Consider the following 23861-nt stretch of genomic DNA (forward strand, 5'->3'; position numbering starts at 1 on the left):
TCTCAAAATCTGAGTACAAATTCTGCCCAAACCCTTGACCTACTGCTAAACTAAACAAGGCATGGGAGACACCTTTGGGTAGCCAAGGAAAATAAAGAGGCAGCCAGATGCTGCTTAAAATCCTTTGGCTTAAAATCCCTCAATGGCTTCCAATCATATCTGGAATAAATTCCAATATCCTTCCCTTGCCTAGAAAGCACTTCATAAACTGGCCCTTGCCTTCCTCTCTGAGCTCTTCTCCAACCACTCTTCCCTCTACAAACTAGCCACTCTGGCTTTTCTCTTCCTCCACCACGCCAAGCACGTTCCTACCTAAGGATTAGGAAATTATATAATTTCTTGTCTAAACTGGAACACTTTTGAGAGTGAGAGGAAGCTTTATCAATAATTATACCAGAACAACAGGTATAAACAAGAACTGTGCCAGGTGAAAGGCTGGAAATTGACTCCCACATAAAACCAAGATCCTGAAGGATTCCAACCTCAGCAAAAGGGTGAATTAGATAAAATGAACTAGACAAAACCAGTACACAACACGAAAATTCAAAAAGGAAACTTGTCTATCCAAGCATGGATTCTGAATAGAGAGTGGTTTAGAGGAAGCATTTCCACTGAGATTTAGCATCCTTAAGCCTAATCTTACATGGGATTGATGTTTAAATGTACACTATCTACCTGGTTTGAGGTTTACAAACTGAGAAATTAACATAAAAATTGGTCTCAGGATATGGATACCTCTAGATTGACTTGCAGAAGCAAATACAAAAGCACTCTGGAGGGACGTGACCAAAAATAAATGCTTGCTGAAAACAAGCTTACAATCGACAACAACTTAAGCCAGTATCCCACTTTCTCTGCATTCCGATTCAAAGAATCTTGGGAGACCAGGGAAAATTTCTGCTTGCCAAGAGCCATTCCTCACTGCTAAGGAATAAACAGAACCAATTTGAGACAGAAGTGGCAATGAAAGTGCATTTTCACTGAATCTTTTGCAGCCTTCCTCTCGTTGCCACCTCTACCATCTTTCCATACATCAACTGAGAAAATGGTCTAAACTCTCCTAAAAACAAAAAATCATAGAAGGTCACATGGCCTCAGTTCATTCAAATTAGGATTGTATCTCTTGCTCTGTTTCTCTCCCAGGAGGCCATGGACACAGGATTGGTATTACTGCTGAGGAGCTATGTATTGTGTGACCATCAGGCTCCATTTGCTGCAAATGGTTAATACAACCTTTCATTCATGAGGCCTATAAAATTCCCATTGTAATCAGTTTCCAACTTATGTCTGGTACTCTGCATTAAATTTCTTTCTTTCTCTGGCTTTCCCCTTGGAAACATCTACCACTGTTCAGCATTCATCTCTGCCCAATTTCTTATTGTCACAAATGAGAAATTATTTTTATGGATGGAAAAGTCACCAAAACTTGTAGCCCAATGCTTGGAGATATCAGCAGTGCTACTCAACAGTGTCTCCTCAAGAAAGCTACTTTCACTCTTTATGTGCAGGGCTTGCTACTAATGTTTTATATCATCTCGACAAACACTTACAGAGGACCTATGTCAGGTCCTGTGCTAGGTGCTGGAGATACACAAATGTACATGTTTTCTGCCTTTGAAGAACTTTCAGTCAAGTGGAGGAACATAGTCATAATTTTTCCCTCAAATTTAATTTGTTCCATCTCATGCATTCTTGCATTTAACAAATAGTTGAGAGTCTACCAATTGCCAAACACTGAGTTAGGCATTGGTGGTGCTGAGATTAACAAAACAGACATGGCCTTCATGGAGCTTTCTTTTCAAACTCAGGATCTATGTCTGTGGAGGTCAGTGTTTGACCAAGGAGTTGCAATGGCTGCAAAGCATTATAGGTGGTGCTGGTTAAATGCTCAAACTGGCACCACAATTTTCCCACTTTGTGAAAAAAAGATGGTCTCTATTTCCTTAGGAAAGTATTCTGGACCAAAACTTCCTTTTTGGCTGGAAGTGAGTCAAGTACCCACCCAGCCCTAATTTTTGTCTACTTTTCCAAATAGTCAGTAAGGTCTTAGGAGATCCTGAGTTCTTGCTTCAACTAGTTGCTAAAGTCAGACGACTGTCTGATGCTTCACCCAAGTTCATCCCTGACCCTAGGTGAATTGTCACAGTCTACTAAGTAGTACAGGAAGAAGAAATTTTTTAAAACATCAGAAATGTGTTTCCCAGCCAGAGTGATCATAGCTATTCTGCCTTGTGACGGGATGGAAGTGCAGCTAAAAATAACCTAAAATTTATTTGACCAAAGTCTGCCTTCCCTATCAGGAAAGATCCATTCTGTAGCTTTTGCTTAATCATGAGGGAGAAAAACAAACAAGCAAGTGGAACGTGAAACTTCAAAAGAAATAGAGAGAAAGTCTGGATTGTTTGAAATGTCTCCAGAGCCTCTGCACACTCATGGGTGCCTGCTTGGGTGGGGAAGGAGCAGGGAGAGGAGCTGGTTTGGGCAGGGGCTGTGTGTTTTTTTGTAGTATCCCTGGATTTAGGTATCTGTTTGCACATGTGTGTCTGTAGAGTGCCTGGGATAGCATGTGGGCTGTTTGTACTTTGTACAAAGGTATATTCTTATGTGCATGTACATTTGTCTGAATGTATTTGTGGATGTTGGTACATGAGTGAGAGTGTGTGCGTGCGTGTGTTCAAAGAGTATCTTCAGTTGCTCTCTTATAAAAATTCTAATCCATCACTGATTCCCAGCAATATAAAGAGAGAGCTACAAATCCCCGGTGAATCGGGTTATCCTCAACGACCTATGAGCTCTCTGAATATAGGGGTCCCTACAGCCCCTTAATGTAGAGTTGGGCTTCTAAGGAATATTTATTGAATGACCAACTGGCAACAGCTTTGATGCATGCCTGGATCTGAAGCTGTAGGCATTAATAGTCAACAGGTTGAGAGGGGGCAATCTAGATGTACAGACTTTCCTGCTGCCCCTAAGAGAGACCTATCTTACATCATACATGAACCATGCTCCTTACTGAGCTCTCCCTATGTGTCAAGAACTCTATTGAGTGCGAAGGAAGTCAGGAAGACTTGGCATTTGCCCTTAAGGAGTTCTCAGAGTCTACTATATCTCTGTATCCTTCTCTTTATTCCACACTTGAATGACAAAGTTCAGACCTCTACCTTCCCCCTCCCTGGCCTCAAAACCACTCATGACTCCCTTCCCTGAGAACTAGCCTGCTGCTCCAGCTGACTCCTAGACCTTGCCTGACTGAAGGATGAGCCATGTAAACTCAACATGCCTAAACCAACTCTCATCCTCCAGTCTTCTCCCTCTTGTAGTCCATCCTGTACAGACTGCCAGATAAATCATTCTAAAACAACACTTGTATATGCCCTACTAAAATCCACTCAATGGTTCTGCATTAGCTATAGGACAAATTCTATCATGTCCCAACAAAACCATTTGTAGTTATCCACAGGTCTAAAGAAGTCTTGTCCTCTGCTAGGTAGTAGTCCCACTGAAGGTAGAGATACAGAAAAAAATCTAAGTAGTGAACATGGACATTTCATATTTGTTGAACATATTTTTTCTGATTTTAAGGTTTTTGTTTTCAACACAAAGTCACTTATTCAACAAAAATTTATTGAGCATCTAATAACCGCCAGGCATACCGAGTAGATAGTAACTTCTTTGTTTTCCTACATGATAGTTATTCAATCAAATATCTGATACTAGTAGGTATTGATCAGGTGGTCCATTAGGATGGGGTCTCCTGCCTCAACTCTCCACTGCCTTATTTGCTTTGGCAGCAAGGGAGAATGGTAGGACAAGGGGAAGTCCTTGCAGATGGCTCATGAGTCATCCCCTTGCTAGCTCTGCTGTACCCTGCCCTATTCCTTAAATCTGCTCTGAAGGTCTCCCCTTGCTCACATCTGTAGAAGGACCAGTTTCCAAAAGTGGTTTTGACTTTTCCTCCCAACACTTTGCATCACCCTGGTCAGTCCATATCCCCAGTGAATAGGGCCTGTTTGCAAGGAATGGACTGTTTAGATGACACCACTGACTGCTTGACTGAGAGTCCCCACCACAATGCTCTCCTCACATGACCTATTTGTGCTAACATATATGTGGTGTTGGCAAAATGTGAAGGGAGAGGTCGGGGAAAGTTTAATTGAGGAGAAGAAGCCAAGCTGAATTTTGAAAAATATGTTGTGGAAAGAAGGGAAGGGTACTCCTGATGGGGGTATATGCTTTATATGAGAATAGGTGGGGAGAGCAGAGCAAAAGATGGATTTGGCTAAATATAGGATGGTGAGGGTAGGGAATTCATATGAGACAAGACTTCTCCTTAGAACATAGCTACAAGGCCCTGCTGTAGGAAAACCTCAATTTTTTCTTTGATCTGTTGCATCATCTTTCACTATTACCTTTGTAGGAACTGTACTTACCATGTCAGTGTCTGACACAGGGCCAAAACTGGTCACATAGATGTCAGTCTTCACTTCAGTCACTGCATCTGGACCAAAGAAAGTAGAAAAGCAGAGTATCATGAAAGCCTGTTGCCTTAGTTCACAGAGAGTCCAGTGCAGTACTTCAAATGACAGCCAACTTGCTAGTTCTGAGAAAGGATACTTAGCACAGTCCTAGGAAAACTCCCCAAAAAACTCTCACCCATACTATTTCTTCATGGAGAATATGCTAGGTACAGGTAGAAAGTCCATCAACTTCAGGTATCATTGAGAATGAGAGTAGAAACCCAATCCAAATCTTAGGGAGAGCCCTTAGAGGTCTCTAACATTCACACGTGCTGGGCTCTCACACTAGGATTATCATTACCTCTGGTAATTTCAAATGTTCCATATCCAACTCTCTTCCACTTCCAGGAACACAGGTTGACTGCAGTCCCACTCCCCTACCTGCTTAAAGTAGGGAGGGGCCATGTGACTGGTTGTGGTTGTAAGAGGAAGTAATATGTGTCCCTCCCTGGCTGGAATAATTAATTTCCAATGCAAGACCCTCCCTGCCATGGTCATCACCGTAACATATGTTGATATGGAACCAAAATAAGATTGAAATGGCCTGGAATGATGAGCTAACACATGGAGGACAATTGCCCTGGAGAGTTGCCTGGATCCACAATAGGCTTTGAATGAATGAGAAATAAACTTGTGTTGGGCTAAGTGACTGAGATTTGGAGATGACTGATATCACCGGATATACTCTCTTTGCATTTATTTTCCTTTATTGTAACTGTTTACTTGTCTGCCTTCCCAATAACCCAAGAACTCCTGAAGGGCAGTGTCTCTGTTTTGTCATCTCTGTATCCTCAGTACATAGAAAAGGAGCCTGTTACTCAAATGACGCTCACTGAAAATTTTTGGTAGGAATGGATGAATCTCATCATATATTTGCCAAGTCGGAAAATGATATCCAGATAAGTAAAGTTATTCCACTGCTAAGTTTCTCTTTTCCTGCTTCTGTCAGCCCTGTTTACCCCATTGCAGCCCAGACTAGCCTACCCACTCCAGCATACCTCAAACAGCACAGAGCAGCCTATTCCAGCCTAGCAAAGCCCATTCCAGCCTAGCAAATACCTCATCATTACAGTAAATTCAAACAAGTGCCACTCCAGCTCAGCATATCTGACCCCTAAAGTCCACACAAGACTTGATGTATGTATATAATGAGGCTGGTTACTGCAGTCTATGGCACTATTTCTTTTCTCTAATGAAGAGGTAGGGAACACACCTACTCCATCTGTAGCATATTCACTATATTCATCCAGTCCTAGGTTCTGGCCCAAACGTACTTTAGATCTTGTTGAATCCACACTTTTCCGAGCCATCCCTTAGGCTTAATACACTATTCCCCTACTCAGGCATTGAGTATACTCAAGGCCACTGCATGTATTCACAAACATTCCATTATCAGAAGAGTCTGATATTTCAGAATATCATTTAATAATAATCAACACTATAGTCAATTCACCAAAATATACAATTTACTCCCAAGCTTAATCAGCAAATGTCTCTGAAACTAGAGCTGTGTTTTAAATAGTTGGGCACTCATCTGGAGCACAGGCTTCCCTTGGAGCCATTTCTGTACTTGAAGGAGAAGAGACAACACTTCAGAACCCAGAACACACCCCCTAAAGACTTGTCCCTTCAGATACACTGCCAGGTTCATTAGCTAGAGAAGCATTGGTGTATTCCCAAGTACATAAAGCAAAATTAATTAATTAATGGGAGAGACCACAATTACATTTGAATCCAACATTCTAGGCAGGACATAGACACAGAACAACTTTCTAAACCAATATAATTGTAAAATTGTAAGATAGTTATGCAGACTAAAAACAGGGGACCCCAACTACAGGAAAAAAAGAAGAAGAGAGATAGTGGTGGTAGTCAAATGGCAAGAGACTGTTCTTCCAAGGGGAGAGTGGAGTCACTGCACATAGAAAGGGAAGTGGCTATAACAAAGTCTTGGGTTGGGATGGAAAGGCTTGGCTTCTGGATCTCTGCCCCTGACTTGCTAAATGCCTTAAACAAGACTGTTTCCCTTTTGGCTGCTCTCTTGTACAATGAGGGTTTGGGACAAGCTAAATTCTGAATTTTCTCTCTGTTCTAACCAGGAACTCGGATTGTAGGGCCAAGCAAAAAGCATCTGACTAAAGGTGCCCAATGGTTGCAAGAGGCAAGCTTTCTCTGCTGTCTGAGGAAGGTAGGAGGTTTTATGCAAATCTGGTGCTCCTCCTCTCTCTCAACTGTTCACTTTCATTTAAAAAGCACCCATTAAAGCTGGACCAGTGGTGCAAGCGGTTAAGTGCACGCGCTCTGCTGCGGCGGCCCGGGGTTCACCAGTTCGGGTCCCGGGTGCACACCGATGCACCACTTGTTAAGCCATGCTGTGGCGGCGTCCCATATAAAGTAGAGGAAGGTGGGCACGGATGTTAGCCCAGGGCCAGTCTTCCTCAGCAAAAAAGAGGAGGATTGGCATGGATGTTAGCTCAGGGCTGGTCCTCCTCACAAAAAAAAAAAAACACCCATTGCTTTTAAGGATTGCTAAGAAGGAAACTGTGGGGAGAGGTTGCTTTCTCAATGAGTTGGGGCTCAGCCAAGCTTCAGAACTTTTTCTGGCTTTGCAGCAGGGAAAGAGATTCAAGAAGTTTGGTCTGGTACACTGGGCGCCAAATCCCTTCCTCTTCCATTTCTGTCCGATTTGGAAAGAATCTGGCAGATAAGAGAATTAGGGGAAGTGGTGTGAAATGAAGAGGAGGGAGAGTAAAGAAGAGGAAAGAAAAGGAGAGAGGTAACTAGAAGAGGATTAAAGAAAAAAGCAGGAAAGAAAGGACGAATGGGAAGAAGTAATACAAAGAAAATAGAGGAAAAGAAAGGAATGAGGAAGAGGAAATAAAACTAACTAAACAGAGAGCTACTAAGCAAGAGATAGCAAGAGCCGAGAATGAGAGAAAAAGAAAGAGAAACCAAGAGAAAGAAAAATGCCAAGAGAAAAAAAGAGGTAATGCTCTTTTCACCAGAGGAGCCAGAAATCTCTCATGTAGTGGGATGTGGAGACAGGAATTGTTACTTGTATCATGGCAGCACAAGTAAGGGAGGGCTCTGAATTTATGTTACCATCCTTGGATCTTTGGCCCTCTACCCTAAGGCTAGGCAAACACAGGGATATTTGTCATTTCTCTAGTCTTCCATACAGAGACCACCAAACCCTTATGGCCAAATTTTCTGACTAGGAAATCCAGCTGCCTTGGAGCAGGGTATGTGACAGCACACAGAGAAGTACCCTACAGAAGTATGGACAGTGGTTAAAAGCTTAACTAACTGGGTTTGAATTTAGGTTCTGCCATTTACTCTTTGTGTACCTTTTATCACTTAACTCCTTTGTGCCTGTTTCTTCATCTGGAAAATTGGGATAATGATAGCACCTACCTCAGAATTGCTCTGAGGATTTAAGAAGATGGTATTTACACCAGTAGTTGGAACAGATCTAGTGTTTTATATACGTTAGCTGCTGCTGTTGCTTAATATTATTCTAGAGGTGAGATGATATGAGCCACTCATAAGGCCAGGTGGACAGAACTCACCCAGAAGTCTAAGGTCCTGGGTCTCAGATATAGAAGAGAGTATCTACCCACCACTCCAGCTCTTCTGTGTGAAGGAATGATTAGGAGTTTGCTATTTCATTTAACTAAATGAAAAGACCAGTGAATAAGACTAAAACTGGTGAGGGCTACAGTTCATAGTCTAACCACTGTTCACAACCTTCTAAGTTGAGACAAATGTGAAACATGAACTAATGAGAGATAAGACGGCCTTTTCCCCCTTTTATAAACAATTGTTTTCAGATACTCTTTGGTTCTTTATTTGCTTTGGGAATCCAATTTCCTTCCAATGTTACCCTCTGAAACCAAAGGTGAATAGAATTATCTTTTCCTTTTGCAAATTCACTGTGGTATTGGAAATGCTTGAAAATTCCTATAGTTATATGAACACACACGCCCTTAGTGTTCAGTGAGACTCTCATTGGCAGGGAACTCATTAACCAGTCCCTACGTCATTTCTGCCTGCTTTTGATCTGAAAAAGTAAAGATAAGCCAATCAGCAAGTGATCACTGCGTTTATTTATATTGAATATGTTGCTCATAACAAACTATATCTTCTAGTTTGACTTCAAATAAATCCCCAAGAAACCTTGAATTTTCTCCTTTGAGCAGAAACCAGAGTAGGTTCCCCAACTCCAGCTGCTCCACCCCAGCATACACGTAAACGTTGGTCTTAGTACTACCCTTTAGACCCACACAACAAAGTCTGCTTCTTGTTCTTTTGAGATTTAAAGACCTTCAGAGATTGAAAGAAAGTGATCAGGGTACCCCTAAGTCTGCCCTTCTAGTCTATTCCTTTCCAGACTAAATAACCTGATTCCTTTGACTGTGTCTCTCTTCTTTTGACATGGTTTTAATCACTCCCACTATCCCCCATTCACTTTCCCCTGGCTCAGGTCTGAGTTTTTACTGACACTCTGAAATATGTTTTGTGGTGAAAGTTTGTCACAATTCCATTAGAGACAAGATCATAAGATGAATGATAGGAACAAATACACCTATATCCCTTTATCTCATTATAGGCCATGATGGACTCTTCAATCCTTCCCATTGACAGTCTTCTTAAGAATAGTGAGGCTTTGAGGATTGGGACTTTGGCGAAAAGAACAAAGCCCTGACTTTTCTATTTTATTACTTCCAGATCACTGGGAATTTTGGAGAATAACTGCTTATTGTTGTGCACACTTTCCATCTTAAAGAGAGACTGGGCTGCTGGAAATGAACTCCCATGTGACTAGCTGTCTGGGTCTGCTAGCTACATGGACTTAGGGAGTGGGCTACAGTGATTTATGGATAGGGTCTCACAGATCTGAGAGCTGGAGTGTTCTGTTCTCATGTTAATGGCCTTTCCATTTGTCTTTGACAATCCTTGGGGACTGAGATACTATAAATACTCAGTGACCCACCCCTCCAATAGCATTAATCACAGATAAGCTCTCTAGAGGAATCACAAACAGGTGGTTTAGGGAAGCAGAAATTATGAGAGTCTGTGTCAGAGGTACTGAGCTCTAATGGAAGCTCTGCAATTGACTCACACCCCCTTTTGTAGGCTGTTTGGGCAAAGCTCACAACTTTTGACATTTGGTAGGCAAGAGATCTAGTATTGTGCTTATGCTACTCCACCTAGTGTCTGGTACCTGGAATGTACAGCAAATCTTTAATAGCCAGCTGCATACAACATGTGTTTATAACACAACATCAGTAAGAAATACCACAAGACTTAAGTGACCACAATCACCGCCAACATGACCACTGTGTTTTTTTTTTTTTATTGATGTTTTAATGGTTTCTAACATTGTGAAATTTTGGGTTGTACATTTTTGTTTGTCCATCACCATATATATGACTCCCTTCACCCCTTGTGCCCACCCCCATCCCCACTGCCCCTGGTAACCACAGTCCAGTTTTCTCTGTCCATGTGTTGGTTTATATTCCACATATGAGTGAGATCATACAGTGTTTGTCTTTCTCTTTCTGGCTTATTTCACTTAACATAATACGCTCCAGGCCCATCCATGTTGTTGCAAATGGGACAATTTTGTCTTTTTTATGGCTGAATAGTATTCCGTTGTATATATATATACCACATTTTCTTAATCCAATCGTCAGGCGAGGGACACTTAGGTTGCTTCCACTTCTTGGCTATGGTAAATAATGCTGCAATGAACATAGGGGTGCATAAACTTCTTTGGATTGTTGATTTCAGATTCGTTGGATAGATTCCCAGTAGTGGGATGGCTGGATCATAGGGCATCTCTATTTTTAATTCTTTGAGGAATCTCCATACCGTTTTCCATAGAGGCTGCACCAATTTGCATTCCCACCAGCTGTGTATGAGGGTTCCTGTTTCTCCACATCCTCTTCAACATTTGTAGTTTTTTGTCTTGGTGATTATAGCCATTCTAACGGGCGTGAGGTGGTATCTTAGTGTTGTTTTGATTTGCATTTCCCTGATGATTAGTGATGTTGAGCATCTTTTCATGTGCCTATTGGCCATCTGTATATCTTCCTTGGAGAAGTGTCTCTTCATTTCCTCTGCCCATTTTTTGATCGGGTTGTTTGTTTTTTGTTGTTCAGTTGTGTGAGTTCTTTATATATTATGGAGATCAACCCCTTGTCAGATGTATGTTTTGCAAATATTCTGTCCCAGCTGGTTGGTTGTCTGTTCATCTTGATTCTGGTTTCATTTGTCTTATAAAAGCTCTTTAATCTGATAAAATCCCACTTTTTTATTTTTTCTTTAGTTTCCCTAGTCTGGGTAGGCATGTCATCCGAAAAGATTCCTTTAAAACCAATGTCAAATAGTGTGTTGTCTATATTTTCTTCTATGAGTTTTATAGTTTAAGGTCTCACCTTCAGGTCTTTGATCCATTTTGAGTTAATTTTTGTGAATGGCGATAGCACATGGTCCACTTTCATTCTTTTGCATGTGGCTGTCCAGTTTTCCCAACACCATTTATTGAAGAGACTTTCCTTTCTCCATTGCATGTTCTTAGCACCTTTGTCGAAAATTAGCTGTCCGTATATGTGTGGTTTTATTTCTGGGTTTCAATTCTGTTCCATTGATCTGTGTGCCTGTTTTTGTACCAGTACCATGCTGTTTTGATTACTATTGCTTTGTAGTATGTTTTGAAGTCAGGGATTGTGACGCCTCCTGCTTTGTTCTTTTTTCTTAGGATTTCTTTAGCTATGCGGGGTCTTTTGTTGCCCCATATAAATTTTAGCATTCTTTTTTCTATTTCTGTGACGAATGTCATTGGGATTCTGATTGGGATTGCACTGAATCTGTAGATTGCTTTAGGTAATATAGACATTTTAACTATGTTTATTCTTCCAATCCACGTGCATGGGATATCTTTCCATTTCTTTATGTCATCATGGATTTCTTTCAATAATGTCTTGTAGTTCTCATTGTATAGGTCCTTCTCCTTGGTAAGATTTATTCCTAGGTATTTTATTCTTTTTGATGCAATTGTAAATGGTATTATCTTTTTGAGCTCTCTTTCTGTTAGTTCATTATTAGCATACAGAAATGCAACTGATTTTTGTAGATTGATTTTGTACCCTGCAACTTTGCTGTAGTTGTTGATTGTTTCTAATAGTTTTCCAACAGATTCTTTAGGGTTTTCTATATATACAATCATGTCATCTGCAAATAGTGAGAGTTTCACTTCTTCGTTACCTATTTGGATTCCTTTTATTCCTTTTTCTTGCCTAATTGCTCTGGCCAAAACCTCCAGTACTATGTTGAACAGGAGTGGTGAGAGAGGGCAGCCCTGCCTCATTCCTGTTCTCAGAGGAATGGCTTTCAGTCTTTCCCCGTTGAGTATGATGTTAGCTGTGGGTTTGTCATATATGGCCTTTATTATGTTGAGGTACTTTCCTTCTATTCCCATTTTATTGAGAGTTTTTATCATAAATGGATGTTGTATCTTGTCAAATGCCTTCTCTGCGTCTATTGAGATGATCATGTGGTTTTTATTCTCTGTTTTGTTGATGTGATGTATCACATTGATTGATTTGCGGATGTTGAACCATCCCTGCGTCCCTGGTATAAATCCCACTTGATCATGGTGTATGATCTTTTTAATGTATTGTTGTATTTGGTTTGCCAATATTTTGTTGAGGATTTTTGCATCAATGTTCATCAGCGATATTGGCCTGTAATTTTCTTTCTTTGTATTGTCTTTGTCTGGTTTTGGTATCAGGGTGATGTTGGCCTCGTAGAATGATTTAGGAAGTGTTCCATCTTCCTCTATTTTTTGGAATAGTTTGAGAAGGATGGGTATTAAATCTTCTTTGAATGTTTGGTAAAATTCACTGGAGAAGCCATCTGGTCCTGGACTTTTATTTTTTGGGAGGTTTTTGATTACTATTTCAATCTCTTTACTTGTTATTGGTCTATTCAGATTCTCCATTTCTTCTTGGTTCAATTTTGGGAGGTTGTATAAGTCTAAGAATTTATCCATTTCTTCTAGATTGTCCAATTTGTTGGCATATAATTTCTCATAGTATTCTCTTATAATCAATCCTCTGTATTTCCATGGTATCTGTTGTAATTTCTCCTCTTTCATTTCTAATTTTATTTACTTGAGCCTTTTCTCTTTTTTTCTTAGTAAGCCTGGCTAAGGGTTTCTCGATTTTGTTCATCTTCTCGAAGAACCAACTCTTTGTTTCATTAATCCTTTCTACTGTTTTTTTGGTCTCAATTTCATTTATTTCTGCTCTGATTTTTATTATTTCTCTCCTTCTGCTGGCTTTGGGCTTTGTTTGTTCTTCTTTTTCTAGTTCTGTTAGGTGCAATTTAAGGTTGCCTATTAGGGCTTTTTCTTGTTTGTTAAGGTGGGCTTATATCGCTATGAGTTTCCCTCTCAGGACCGCTTTTGCTGCATCTCATATGGTTTGATATGGCATATTATCATTTTCGTTTGTTTCCAGATAGTTTTTGATTTCTCCTTTAATTTCATCAATGATCCATTGGTTGTTCAGTAGCATGTTGCTTAATCTCCACATTTTTGTCACTTTCCCAGTTTTTTTTCATGGTTCATTTCCAGTTTCATAGCCTTATGGTCTGAAAAGATGCTTGTTATGATTTCAATCTTCTTACATTTATTGAGGCTTGCTTTGTTTCCCAACATATGGTCTATCCTAGAGAATGTTCCATGCGCGCTTGAGAAGAATGCGTAGTCAGCTGTTTTTGGATGGAGTGCTCTGTATATGTCTACTAGGTCCATCTCGTCCAGTTTTTCATTTAAGTCTACTATTTCTTTATTGACTTTTTGTCTGGATGATCTATCCATTGTTTTAAGTGGGGCGTTAAGATCCCCTACTATTATTGTGTTGTTGTTGATTTCTCCTTTTAGGTTTGTTAATAGTTGCTTTATGTACATTGGTGCTCCTATGTTGGGTGCATATATATTTATAAGTGATATGTCTTCTTGATGGAGTGTCCCTTTTATGATTATATATTTCCCTTCTTTGTCTTTCTTAACCTGTTTTATCTTGAAGTCTACTTTGTCTGATATGAGTATGGCAACACCTGCTTTCTTTTGTTTGCCATTAGCTTGGAGTATTGTCTTCCATCCTTTCACTCTGAGCCTGTGCTTGTCTTTAGTGCTAAGATGTGTTTCCTGAAGGCAGCATATTGTTGGGTCTTGCTTTTTAATCCATCCTGCCACTCTGTATCTTTTGATTGGAGAGTTCAATCCATTAACATTTAGGGTAATTATTGATATATGAGGGCTTAATGTTGCTGTTTTGTCACTTATTTTCTGGTTCTTTTGCATTTCCTTTGTTTCTTGTCCCATTTGTTTCGGACTGCCAATTCAGTTTGGTTGTTCTGTCTTATGACTCTTCTAGTTTTCTCTTTGTTTATCATATGTGGTTTTGTTTTGATTATTTGTTTAGTGGTTACCTTGAGGTTTGGGCAAAAAATCTTGTGTATGAGATAGTCCATTATCTGATGGCCTCCTATTTCCTTATACTAAGTCAATTCAATCACTTTCCTCTTCCCCTTCTAAGTTGTTCTTGTTATACCTTATTCTATCTTGTGTTGTGGCTGTGTGTTTACAGTGATGAGGTTAAATTTATTTTTGGTGAGTTTCTTCCTTTGATCTTTGAATTTAGTATTTAAGTGGTTGCTAACCTATTCCAGTAAAGATCTACTATTTTTCTGAGTTTGTCTACCTACTTTTCTCCTTGCTCCAAGCTTTGTGTTCCCTTTCTCTTCTTTTTTTCAGGCCTGAGGGCCTTCTTGAGTATTTCTTGTAGTGGGGGTCTCGTGGCCATGAACTCCCTTAGCTTTTGTTTATCTGGGAGAGTTACTATTTCTCCATCATATTTGAAGGATATTTTTGCTGGATAGAGTATTCTTGGCTGAAAGTTTTTGTCTTTCAGTATTTTGAATATATCATTCCAGTCTCTTCTAGCCTGTAAAGTTTCTGTTGAGAAATCCACTGAGAGCCTGTTGGGAGTTCCTTTGTACGTTATTTTTTGTTTTTGTCTAGCTGCCCTTAATATTGTTTCTTTGTCATTGACCCTGGCTAGCCTTACCACTAGGTGTCGTGGTGAAGGCCTTTGTTTTTTAATATATATAGGTGTCCTGTTGGCTTTGCTTACTGGTATTTCCTGCTCCTTCCCCAGATTTGGGAAATTCTCAACTATTATTTCCTTGAATAGGCTCTCTGTTCCTCTTTCCCTCTTATCTCCCTCAGGAATACCTATAATTCTTATGTTACATTTTCTAATAGAGTCAGATATTTCTCGGAGTTTTTCTTCATTTCTTTTTAGTCTTAGTTCTCTCTCCTCTTCCATCTGCAGTATATCTGTATTCCTATCCTCTAAAGGGCTAATTCTTTCCTCCATATTGTCAGCTCTGTTCTTTAAAGATTCCAGATTCTCCTTTATCTCCTCCATTGTGTTCTTCATCTCCATCAGCACTGATTGGTTTTTCTTTATGATTTCAATCTCTTTTGTGAGGAAACTCCTAATCTCATTGAATTGTTTGTCTGTGTTGTCTCGTGTTTCGTTGAGTGTTTTTATGATAGCTATTTTGAAATCTCTGTCATTTAGATTATGGATTTCTGTGTCTTCGGGGTTGATTTCTGGGTGCTTGTCATTTTGTTTCTGGTCTGCGGATTTCATATATTTTTGCATTGTGGTTCCTGTGTTGGTTTTGTTTTTCCTCATCCTGGAAATCTCTGGTTGCAATTTCCACCTGCCGCCACTGTCTGGTGGTAAAGGACTGTGTAGTCTAAGCCCCCTGCACTCTGCCCCGGTTTTTCTGCTGCGATCCACAGGTTTTTTTTTTTTTTTCCTGCTGCAATCCATGGGTCCGGTCGTTTGATCAGGTCTGCCGCGGATCGCTTGGTCTGGTCTGTCGCGGATCTCTTGGTCTGGTCTGCCACGGATCGCTAGGTCTGCTCTGGTCGGTTGAGCTGCAGGGTCTGGTTTGCGGGGAGGGGGGAGCTCTCTCTTTTGCCCTCTGGGTCCCTGACGTGGGAGGCTTCTCGTTTGCCCCTCTTTATCTGCTCTCTGGGGTGCTCAGATGTTGATGGTAGCCCTATGGCTCTTCTGAGTCCTCTGTGTGGGAGTTTCCCACTGGCTGAGAGAGTCCGAAGAGCTATGGTTTCCCCGCCGAGGGCTGCCCCTCCCCCCTCTCTGGGAGCCGCGCGGACCGGGATCGCTGATCTGATGGGGAGGGAGAGGAGTTCTCCTTACCTCTCCCCACTTCCTCTGGGGGCCCAGCACGTTCCGCTCTCAGATGTGTGGCAGTGTGGATCTTTCCGCTCTAGCTTTTCACTGTCTGGGATTCCATTGTTGGTCTGTGGCTGTTCCTTTTGTTGTTTCTTGTCGGGGGAAGAGTTCATGGGAAAGCTCACTCCGCCATGATGCTGACGTCACTCCTCCACTGTGGGTTTTCATTAACTTCACTATTGTTCTTCCACTGCTAGAATCTTGACGCTCACAAAGGTAGTACAGAACAAAGTTCGTTCCCTATTTCCCCAAATTCTCAGGAATTTCAGTCTTAATGAGGCCCCAAAATTCACTTTTTAGTCCCAAGCCAGATATATTTGGTGGGCAGTAGACACTACTCAGATAACTCCACTCCATTCACTGGTTCCACAAAAAACACTGATTCCTGTATCATCACCCTCAGCATTTTGTCTTTCTTATCATTATCTCATTCCTTAATCTGTCATTTAATACTTAAATTTTAAAGCACAAACACATTCAATTCAAATGATTCCATTTGTCTTTCACACTCCTAGATGTTTCCCTCCTCCAAACTTTTCCTTTCCCTTTCCTCTACATCTATTATTTATTACCTAACCCAATACATACCCATAATGTAGTGGAAAAAACATTGAATCTGATTTCAGAAGATCTTGGTACAAGCTCAAGCAGTGCTAGTGACAAGCTTTAAGATCTTAAAGCTTTTTAAATGCTTTAAGACTTTTATCTCCCCAAGCCTCAGTTTCCTTCTCTAGAATATGAAGGCTTTCAGCACAAATTCTTCTAAAGTCCTTTTCAGAAAAATCTTCTATGAATCTTTGGTTTCCTAGTTTCTAAGCCCAAAGTAGATCAAAAGCACCAAATTAGAACTGAAGAGATTGGCCCAGTGGCAAAAACAAGAAATAAACACGAATGTAGTAAAGAAGGAGGTAGAAAAAATAATAATATCTAGGCTTTGGTCCATGGGAAGAAAAAACCCAAGTGGTATTTTTGACTTTTCTCAAGAAAGGTTGCTGTGCTCAGTGCTCCCAATGGCATTAACATACGTCTATAGAAGCACCTTCCTAGAATATCTTTGCCCTCAGACCTTTCCAGTGACATCCCTTCTTTGTGATGGTGACCAAAAGCAATATTTGCATTTGTAGCTCCAGATAAAGAGGGCATATGTGTCTTACTAGCCACCCACATGGGAAGAAATGTCAGTAATATGTATGGAAGAAATAAACAAACAGAGAGCAGCCTCTTCAGCAGTTCATAGCCCTTTGCTGCAAATAGAGTTCACTCCCCAGAGCTAGTAGGATTTCCTTGAGGGCAACATTATAACAAAATTAGAAAGGGAAGTTGAGGCAGTGCCCAAATAATGACCAAGAAATAAGTTGGAGTTTCACTACACAATGGCTTCTCCAATCTAGAGGCACATTCTTGAGCCAGAACAAGCTGAAGCCCAAGAAAAAAGCAATAGAATCTTTAAAACAGCTGAAATACTCCAAAATGTTATAAGGATGCTCTGGTATTTTCCAGAGCCTACTGATTTTTCCATTAAACATAAAATTAATAAGTGAGAAAACCATTGGTATAGGAATCTGGAGACTTGGGTTAGTCCTGGTCCTACCTCAAATTAACTATACCTTAGTTTCCTTATTTGTAAAAAAGACAGTTGATTTTTTGTGATTCCAATATTAAAAATATTATGGTTTCCAAGGCCATGATACACTAGAACAGGCTATCAGAGGCATATACACTGTCATCCTTAAGAAGTGTTTGGGACTTCCAGATAAGATGGCACAGGTAACTTCGCATCTCAGTTTCACCCCTCTGCTCCAAACACACAATAATGAGAGATAAAATATAAAAGATATAACAAAAAATATAGTTGTTTCAAATAATCAACATACAAAAAATCAGTTGCATTTCTATATAATAACAACGAAGTAGCAGAAAGAGAAATTAAGAATACAATCCCATTTACAATTGCAAAAAAAAGAATACAATGTCTAGGAATAAATTAACCAAAGAGGTGAAAGACCTCTACACTGAAAACTATAAAACACTGTTGAAAGAAATTGAAGAAGATGCAAAGAAATGGAAAGATATTCCATGCTCTTGGATTGGAAAAATTAGCGTAGTTAAAATGTCCATATTTCCTAAAGCAATCTATAGATTTAATGCAATCCCTATCAAAGTTCCAACAGCATTTTTCACAGAAATAGAACAAAGAAACCTAAAATTTATATGGAACAACAAAACACCCCGAATAGCCAAAGGAATCCTGAGAAAAAAGAACAAAGCTGGAGGCATCACACTCCCTGATTTCAAAATATACTACAGAGCTATAGTAACCAAAACAGCATGGTACTGGCACAAAAACAGACACACAGATCAATGGAACAGAATTGAGAGCCCAGAAATAAACCCGTACATTTATGGACAGCTAGTTTTTGACAAGGGAGCCAAGAACATACAATGGAGAAAGGAAAGTCTCTTCAATAAATGATGTTGGGAAAACTGGACAGCCACATGCAAAAAAATGAAAGTAGACCATTATCTTACACCATACGCAACAATTAACTCAAAATGGATTAAAGAATTGAATGTAAGATCTGAAACCGTAAAACTTCTAGAAGAAAATATAGGCAGTATGCTCTTCAACATCATTCTTTGCAGCATATTTTTAAATACTGTGTCTGACCAGGCAAAGTAAACAATAGAAAAAATAAAGAAATGGGACTACATCAAACTAAAAAGCTTCTGCACAGCAAAGGAAACCATCAACAAAATGAAAGGACAACCTACCAATTGGGAGAAGATATCTGCAAACCATATACCTGATAATGGTTTAATATCCGAAATATATAAAGAACTCATACATCTCAACAACAAAAAAACTAACAACCCAATTAAAAAATGGACAAAACATTTGAACAGACATTTTTCCAAAGAAGATATACAGATGGCCAACAGGCACATGAAAAGATGTTCAACATTGCTAATTATTAGGGAATTGCAAATCAAAACTACTATGAGATATCACCTCACATCTGTCAGAATGGCTATAATTAACAAAACAAGAAATAACAAGTGTTGGAGAGGATGTGGAGAGAAGGGAACTCTCATACACTACTGGTGTGAATGCAAACTGGTGCAGGCACTATGGAAAACAGTATGGAGACTCCTCAAAAAATTAAGAACTACCATATGATCCAGCTTTTCCACTGCTGTATATTGATCCAAAGAACATGAAAACACGAATGCATAGAGATATATGCACCCCTATGTTCATTATGGCATTATTTACAATAGCCAAGACTTGGAAACAACATAAGTGTCCATCAAGGGACGAATGGATAAAGAAGATGTGGTACATATACACAATGGAATACTACTCAGCCATAAGAAAAGAGGAATCTTGCCATTTGCGACAACATGGATGGACCTCGAGGGTATTATGCTAAGTGAAATAAGTCAGAGGGAGAAAGTCAAATACCCTATGATCTCACTCATAAATAGAAGATAAAAACAACAACAACAATAAACAAACAAACACATAGATACAGAGGTTAGATTGGTAGTTACCAGAGGGGAAGGGGGGAGGGAGGAGGGCAAAAGAGGTGACTGGGCACATGTGTATGGTAATGGACGGTAATTAGTCTCTGGGTGGTGAACATGATGTAATCTACACAGAAATTGAAATATAATGATGTACATGTGAAATTTATATAATGTTATAAACCAATGTTACCTCAAGAAAAAAATAATAAACTAGAAAAAAGAAATTATCCGATGTGAAGAACAGCAAGAAAAAAATATCAACAGAGCCTCAGGGCCAGGCTAGAAAATATGATTCGGTCTAACACATAGAACATCGGAGTTCCAGAAAGGGAGGAGAAAGAAATTAGTGAAGAAAAAATATTTTTGAAGAAATAGTGCTCAGGTATTTTCCAAGTTTAGCAGAAGCCATAAATTTACAGAATCGAGACATTCCCCAGACCCCAAACAGAAAAAAAATAAGAAAATAATGCCTAGACATAACATAATCAAACTGTTAAATACCAAAGGCTAAAGAAAAACCTTGAAAGAAGCTATTGGAAAATAACACAGGCTATGCAGGGAAGCAAGTATTTGAAAGTCTGAAGATATATCACCAAATCACAGATGACGTGACAGTGGAACAGCATCTCTCATATGCTTAAAGAAAATGACTGTAAACCTCATAATTCTATATCCAGTAAAAATATGCTTCATAAATCAAGTCAAAACAAAGATATTCTTAGAATAAGAAAGACAAAGGAATTTGTCACCAGTAGACTTACTCTATAAGAAATTTTAAAGAAAGTTGTTCACGCTAAAGGGAAATAATGCCAGTGAGGAAATTAGATCATCAGCAATAAAGACAGAGCAACAGAAATGGAAATTCTGGATAAATGTAAAAGAATTTTTCCTTCTTAAATTCTTTAAAATAGTTATGGCTGTTGATATAAAAGAATTTCAACACTGTCTTGTGTGGTTTTCAATGAATGTTGATTTAATAGAGAAGACAACTATAACATAAAAGTCATTTGGATAGTAAACAGACCTATATGGTTACAAAACTACTACACTTGAATGGAAGTGGAACAATGTTAACTCTAAGAAGACTGTCAAACACCAGCAATGAAGATTGTTATCCTATAGGAACCAATGAATCTCATATTATAAAGACATTTCTAAACCAGCAATAGAAAAGTTGAAATAACAAAAATATCCAAGTATTCCAAAAATATTCAGGGAAGAGTAAATAGATGAACCTAAAACCAGAGGGGACAAACAAAACAAATAACAAAATGATGAATCTAAGCACAACCATGCCAATAAATATATTAATTATAGATAGCCTAAACACATAAATTAAAGCCAGAGATTGTCATATTGGAAAAAACAAAAGAACTGACCATATTCTGTGTACAGAAAGCTCACTTTAAATATAAGGATATAAATATGTTAAAAGTAAAAGAATGGAAAATATATACAATGTAAACACTAATCAAAAGAGAGATGTGGTGGCTATATTAATATTAAACAATGTATACTGTAGAATAAGGAAAATTGCCAAAGATAAAGAGGGTTTTACATAATTAAATCACAAGTAAGATATTACAACGCTAAATGTGGCATCTAACAATGGAGCTCAAAAACATATGACACAAAAACTGACAGAATTCAAGAGAGAAATAGACAAATCCAAAATTATTGTTAGATATTTCAACATTACTCTTTCAGCAATTGATAGATCATATACAGACAAAACTAGTAAATGGAAGACCTGAACAACATTACCAGCCAATGTGATGTAATTGACATTTATAGAACATTCTACCCACAACAGAAGAATATCCAGTTTATTCAAGTGCACTGGAACATTCACCAAGATAGTCCATAAAACAAAGTTTAACAAATTTAAAAGAATTGAAGTTATATAAACTATGATCAGTGACCAGAAAAGAATAAAAATAGTAATTAATACAGAAAAATATCTGGCAACTCTCCAAATATTTGGGAATTAAAGAACACTCTCCTAATTAACCCATGGATCAAGAAGAAAGTCACAAAGGATGTCACAAAATATAGTCAACTGAATAAAAATTAAAATAGTACATATCAAAATTATGGGATGCACATAAAGAAATACTTATAGGGAAATTCATAGCATTAAATGTCTACATTAGGAAACAAGAAGAGTCTAAAGTCAATAATCTAAGCTACCATTTTAAGAACTAGAAATATAAAAAAAGAATACATCAAAAACAAAGCAAGTAGAATTGAAAATAGAAAAACAATAGAGAAAATCAGTGAAATTAAAAACTGGTTCCTTGAAAAAAATCGAAAAATTGATAAAACTCTCACCAGACTGACCAGAAAACAAAAATAAGACAAAAAATACGAATATCAGAAAAAAGCAGAAGAATGATATCACCAAAAATGGCAGAGTAAGGAACTCTGGGGCTCTGTTTCTCCATAAAAACAACTAAAAAGCTTAGAAAAACTATCAGAATCAACTTTTATAGAACTCTAGAATCTAGTCAAAAAACTTATAACCACCAGGGGAAGATGTGAAGAAAAAAGCTAGTGCACTGAGGTAAGAGAGCACTGTGGCATTTTACTTGGCATATTTACATCCCACAACCTCCAGATTGGCGGCAGCTATGAAAATGACAGCCCACACTCCTGTTGCTAGTACCAGAGGGAGCAATATAAACCTTATTCTCAAAGAATTCTGGTTAAGTGTTTCGACCTGAATGGCAGCTCTCTGAAAGACTGTTGCAATGGATGCAATGGCTTGCCTTTGTTTCACCCAACTGGGAATGTTCCCAGTGCTGGGGCTGCTTCCCAAGAGGCATTGCCAAAAGTATTTAATGGCAAAACTGTTGACAGCAGCAGCCTAGGGCTAGGGATAACAGTTGGGACAAGCAAATAGACAGACTGAAAAGCCTGAGAAGAAAAAGGTTGGAAATGGAGATATTTGGGTGAATAACAATTTTTATAAAGCTCCAACATATACCACGGAATTGATAAGGCCACACACATGCCCAGGGCTTCATATACGCTCAGAAAAGACCTGAAAAGAACTTAAGGCTTCACATCTGGCCGAGTTTCAGACTTCATGCAAAGGGGAAGTAGAAACTAAGGCAGAGTCAATTCTCCCTAAACAGATATATAGATTAAACACAATCCTAAATAAAATTGAAATTTTTTTGTAGAAATTCACGAGTTGATTCTGAAATTTATATGGAAAAGCAAAGGAGAGAAAATCGCCAAAATGAATTTTTTAAATTTGTTCTTAATTTGGAGGACTCCAGTACAAGATTTCAATGTTTCAAGATTTACTATAAAAGTACATCAATCAAATCAGTGAAAGGATAGACACATCAATGAAAGGAACAGAATAGAGAGTTAAAAAATATGCCCAGACATATGTGGTCAATTGATTTTCAACCATGGTGATAATGCAGTGTAGAAAGTATAGTCTTTTCAAAAAATTGTGCTTGAACAACTGGATAGTCATATGCCAAAACATGAACTCCAACCCTTACTTCACACATACAAAAATTAACTCAAAATGGATCATATACCTAAATGTAAAACCTATGACTATAAAACTTGTAGGAGAAAATATCTGTGACCTTGGGTCAAGCAAAACCATTTTTAGATGTGACATAAAAGTCACAAACTATAAAAGAACAAATTGTTGAGTTAGACTCATCAAAATTAAAAATTTGTCTTCTTCAGAGACATTGTTTAAAAAATAAAAGTAAAAGTCAAAGATTGGAAGAAATATTCTCATATCTCATTTTTAACAAAGGACTTGTATACAGAGTATGTAAACAACTTTCAAAATTCAGTAATAAGAGATCAAACACCCCAATAAAAATTTTTGCAAAGGATCTATACAGATATTTCACCAAGGAAAATATACAGGTGGCAAATAAGCACATGCAAAGATGCAATCAGAAAATGTAATTTATAACCATAATAATGATACCATTAGTAGTCTATTAGAACAGCTATAGATTTTTTACAACAGATAGTAAGAAGTGCTTGCAAGGCTGTGAAATAATTGGAATTCTTGTACACTGCTGATGGGAAGGCAAAATGGTATGTCCATGTTGAAAAATACTTTAACAGTTTTAATAAAGTTAAACATACCTTTACCATACAACTCAGCAATCCTACTCCCAGGTATTTACCCAAGATAAATATAAACTATGTCACACTAAGACTTTTATGTGAATTTTTATAAAATCTTTATTCATAATCACCAAAAACTGCAAATATCCCAAATCTTTTTCCACTGGTGAATCTATAAACTATAGTACATCCCTACAAGAGGATACTACTCAGCAAAAATTTAGGAATTAGTTACTGATAGATACAACAAACATGAATTAATTTCAAATGGATTTTGCTAAGTGAAAGAAACCAGACACCAATGACTACATTCTGTATAATTCCGTTAAAATGACATTCTGGAAAGGGCAAAACTATGGAG

At 38.5% G+C, this 23861-nt stretch overlaps 1 protein-coding gene across 6 annotated transcripts in view; it reads right to left on the minus strand.

The window, feature by feature from the left end:
- Positions 1-23861, minus strand: part of GABRA3 (gamma-aminobutyric acid type A receptor subunit alpha3) — a 213639-nt gene that overhangs the window by 70673 nt on the left and 119105 nt on the right. For all 6 annotated transcript variants that reach the window (XM_058534911.1, XM_058534912.1, XM_058534914.1 and 3 more), the window contains one exon: positions 4431-4498. In XM_058534911.1, the coding sequence (XP_058390894.1) occupies positions 4431-4498 (68 nt within the window). The remainder of the gene's footprint in view (positions 1-4430; positions 4499-23861) is intronic.

This window comes from Diceros bicornis, chromosome X, assembly GCF_020826845.1.
Source record: "Diceros bicornis minor isolate mBicDic1 chromosome X, mDicBic1.mat.cur, whole genome shotgun sequence".
In the NCBI taxonomy this organism is placed as follows: Eukaryota; Metazoa; Chordata; class Mammalia; order Perissodactyla; family Rhinocerotidae; genus Diceros; species Diceros bicornis.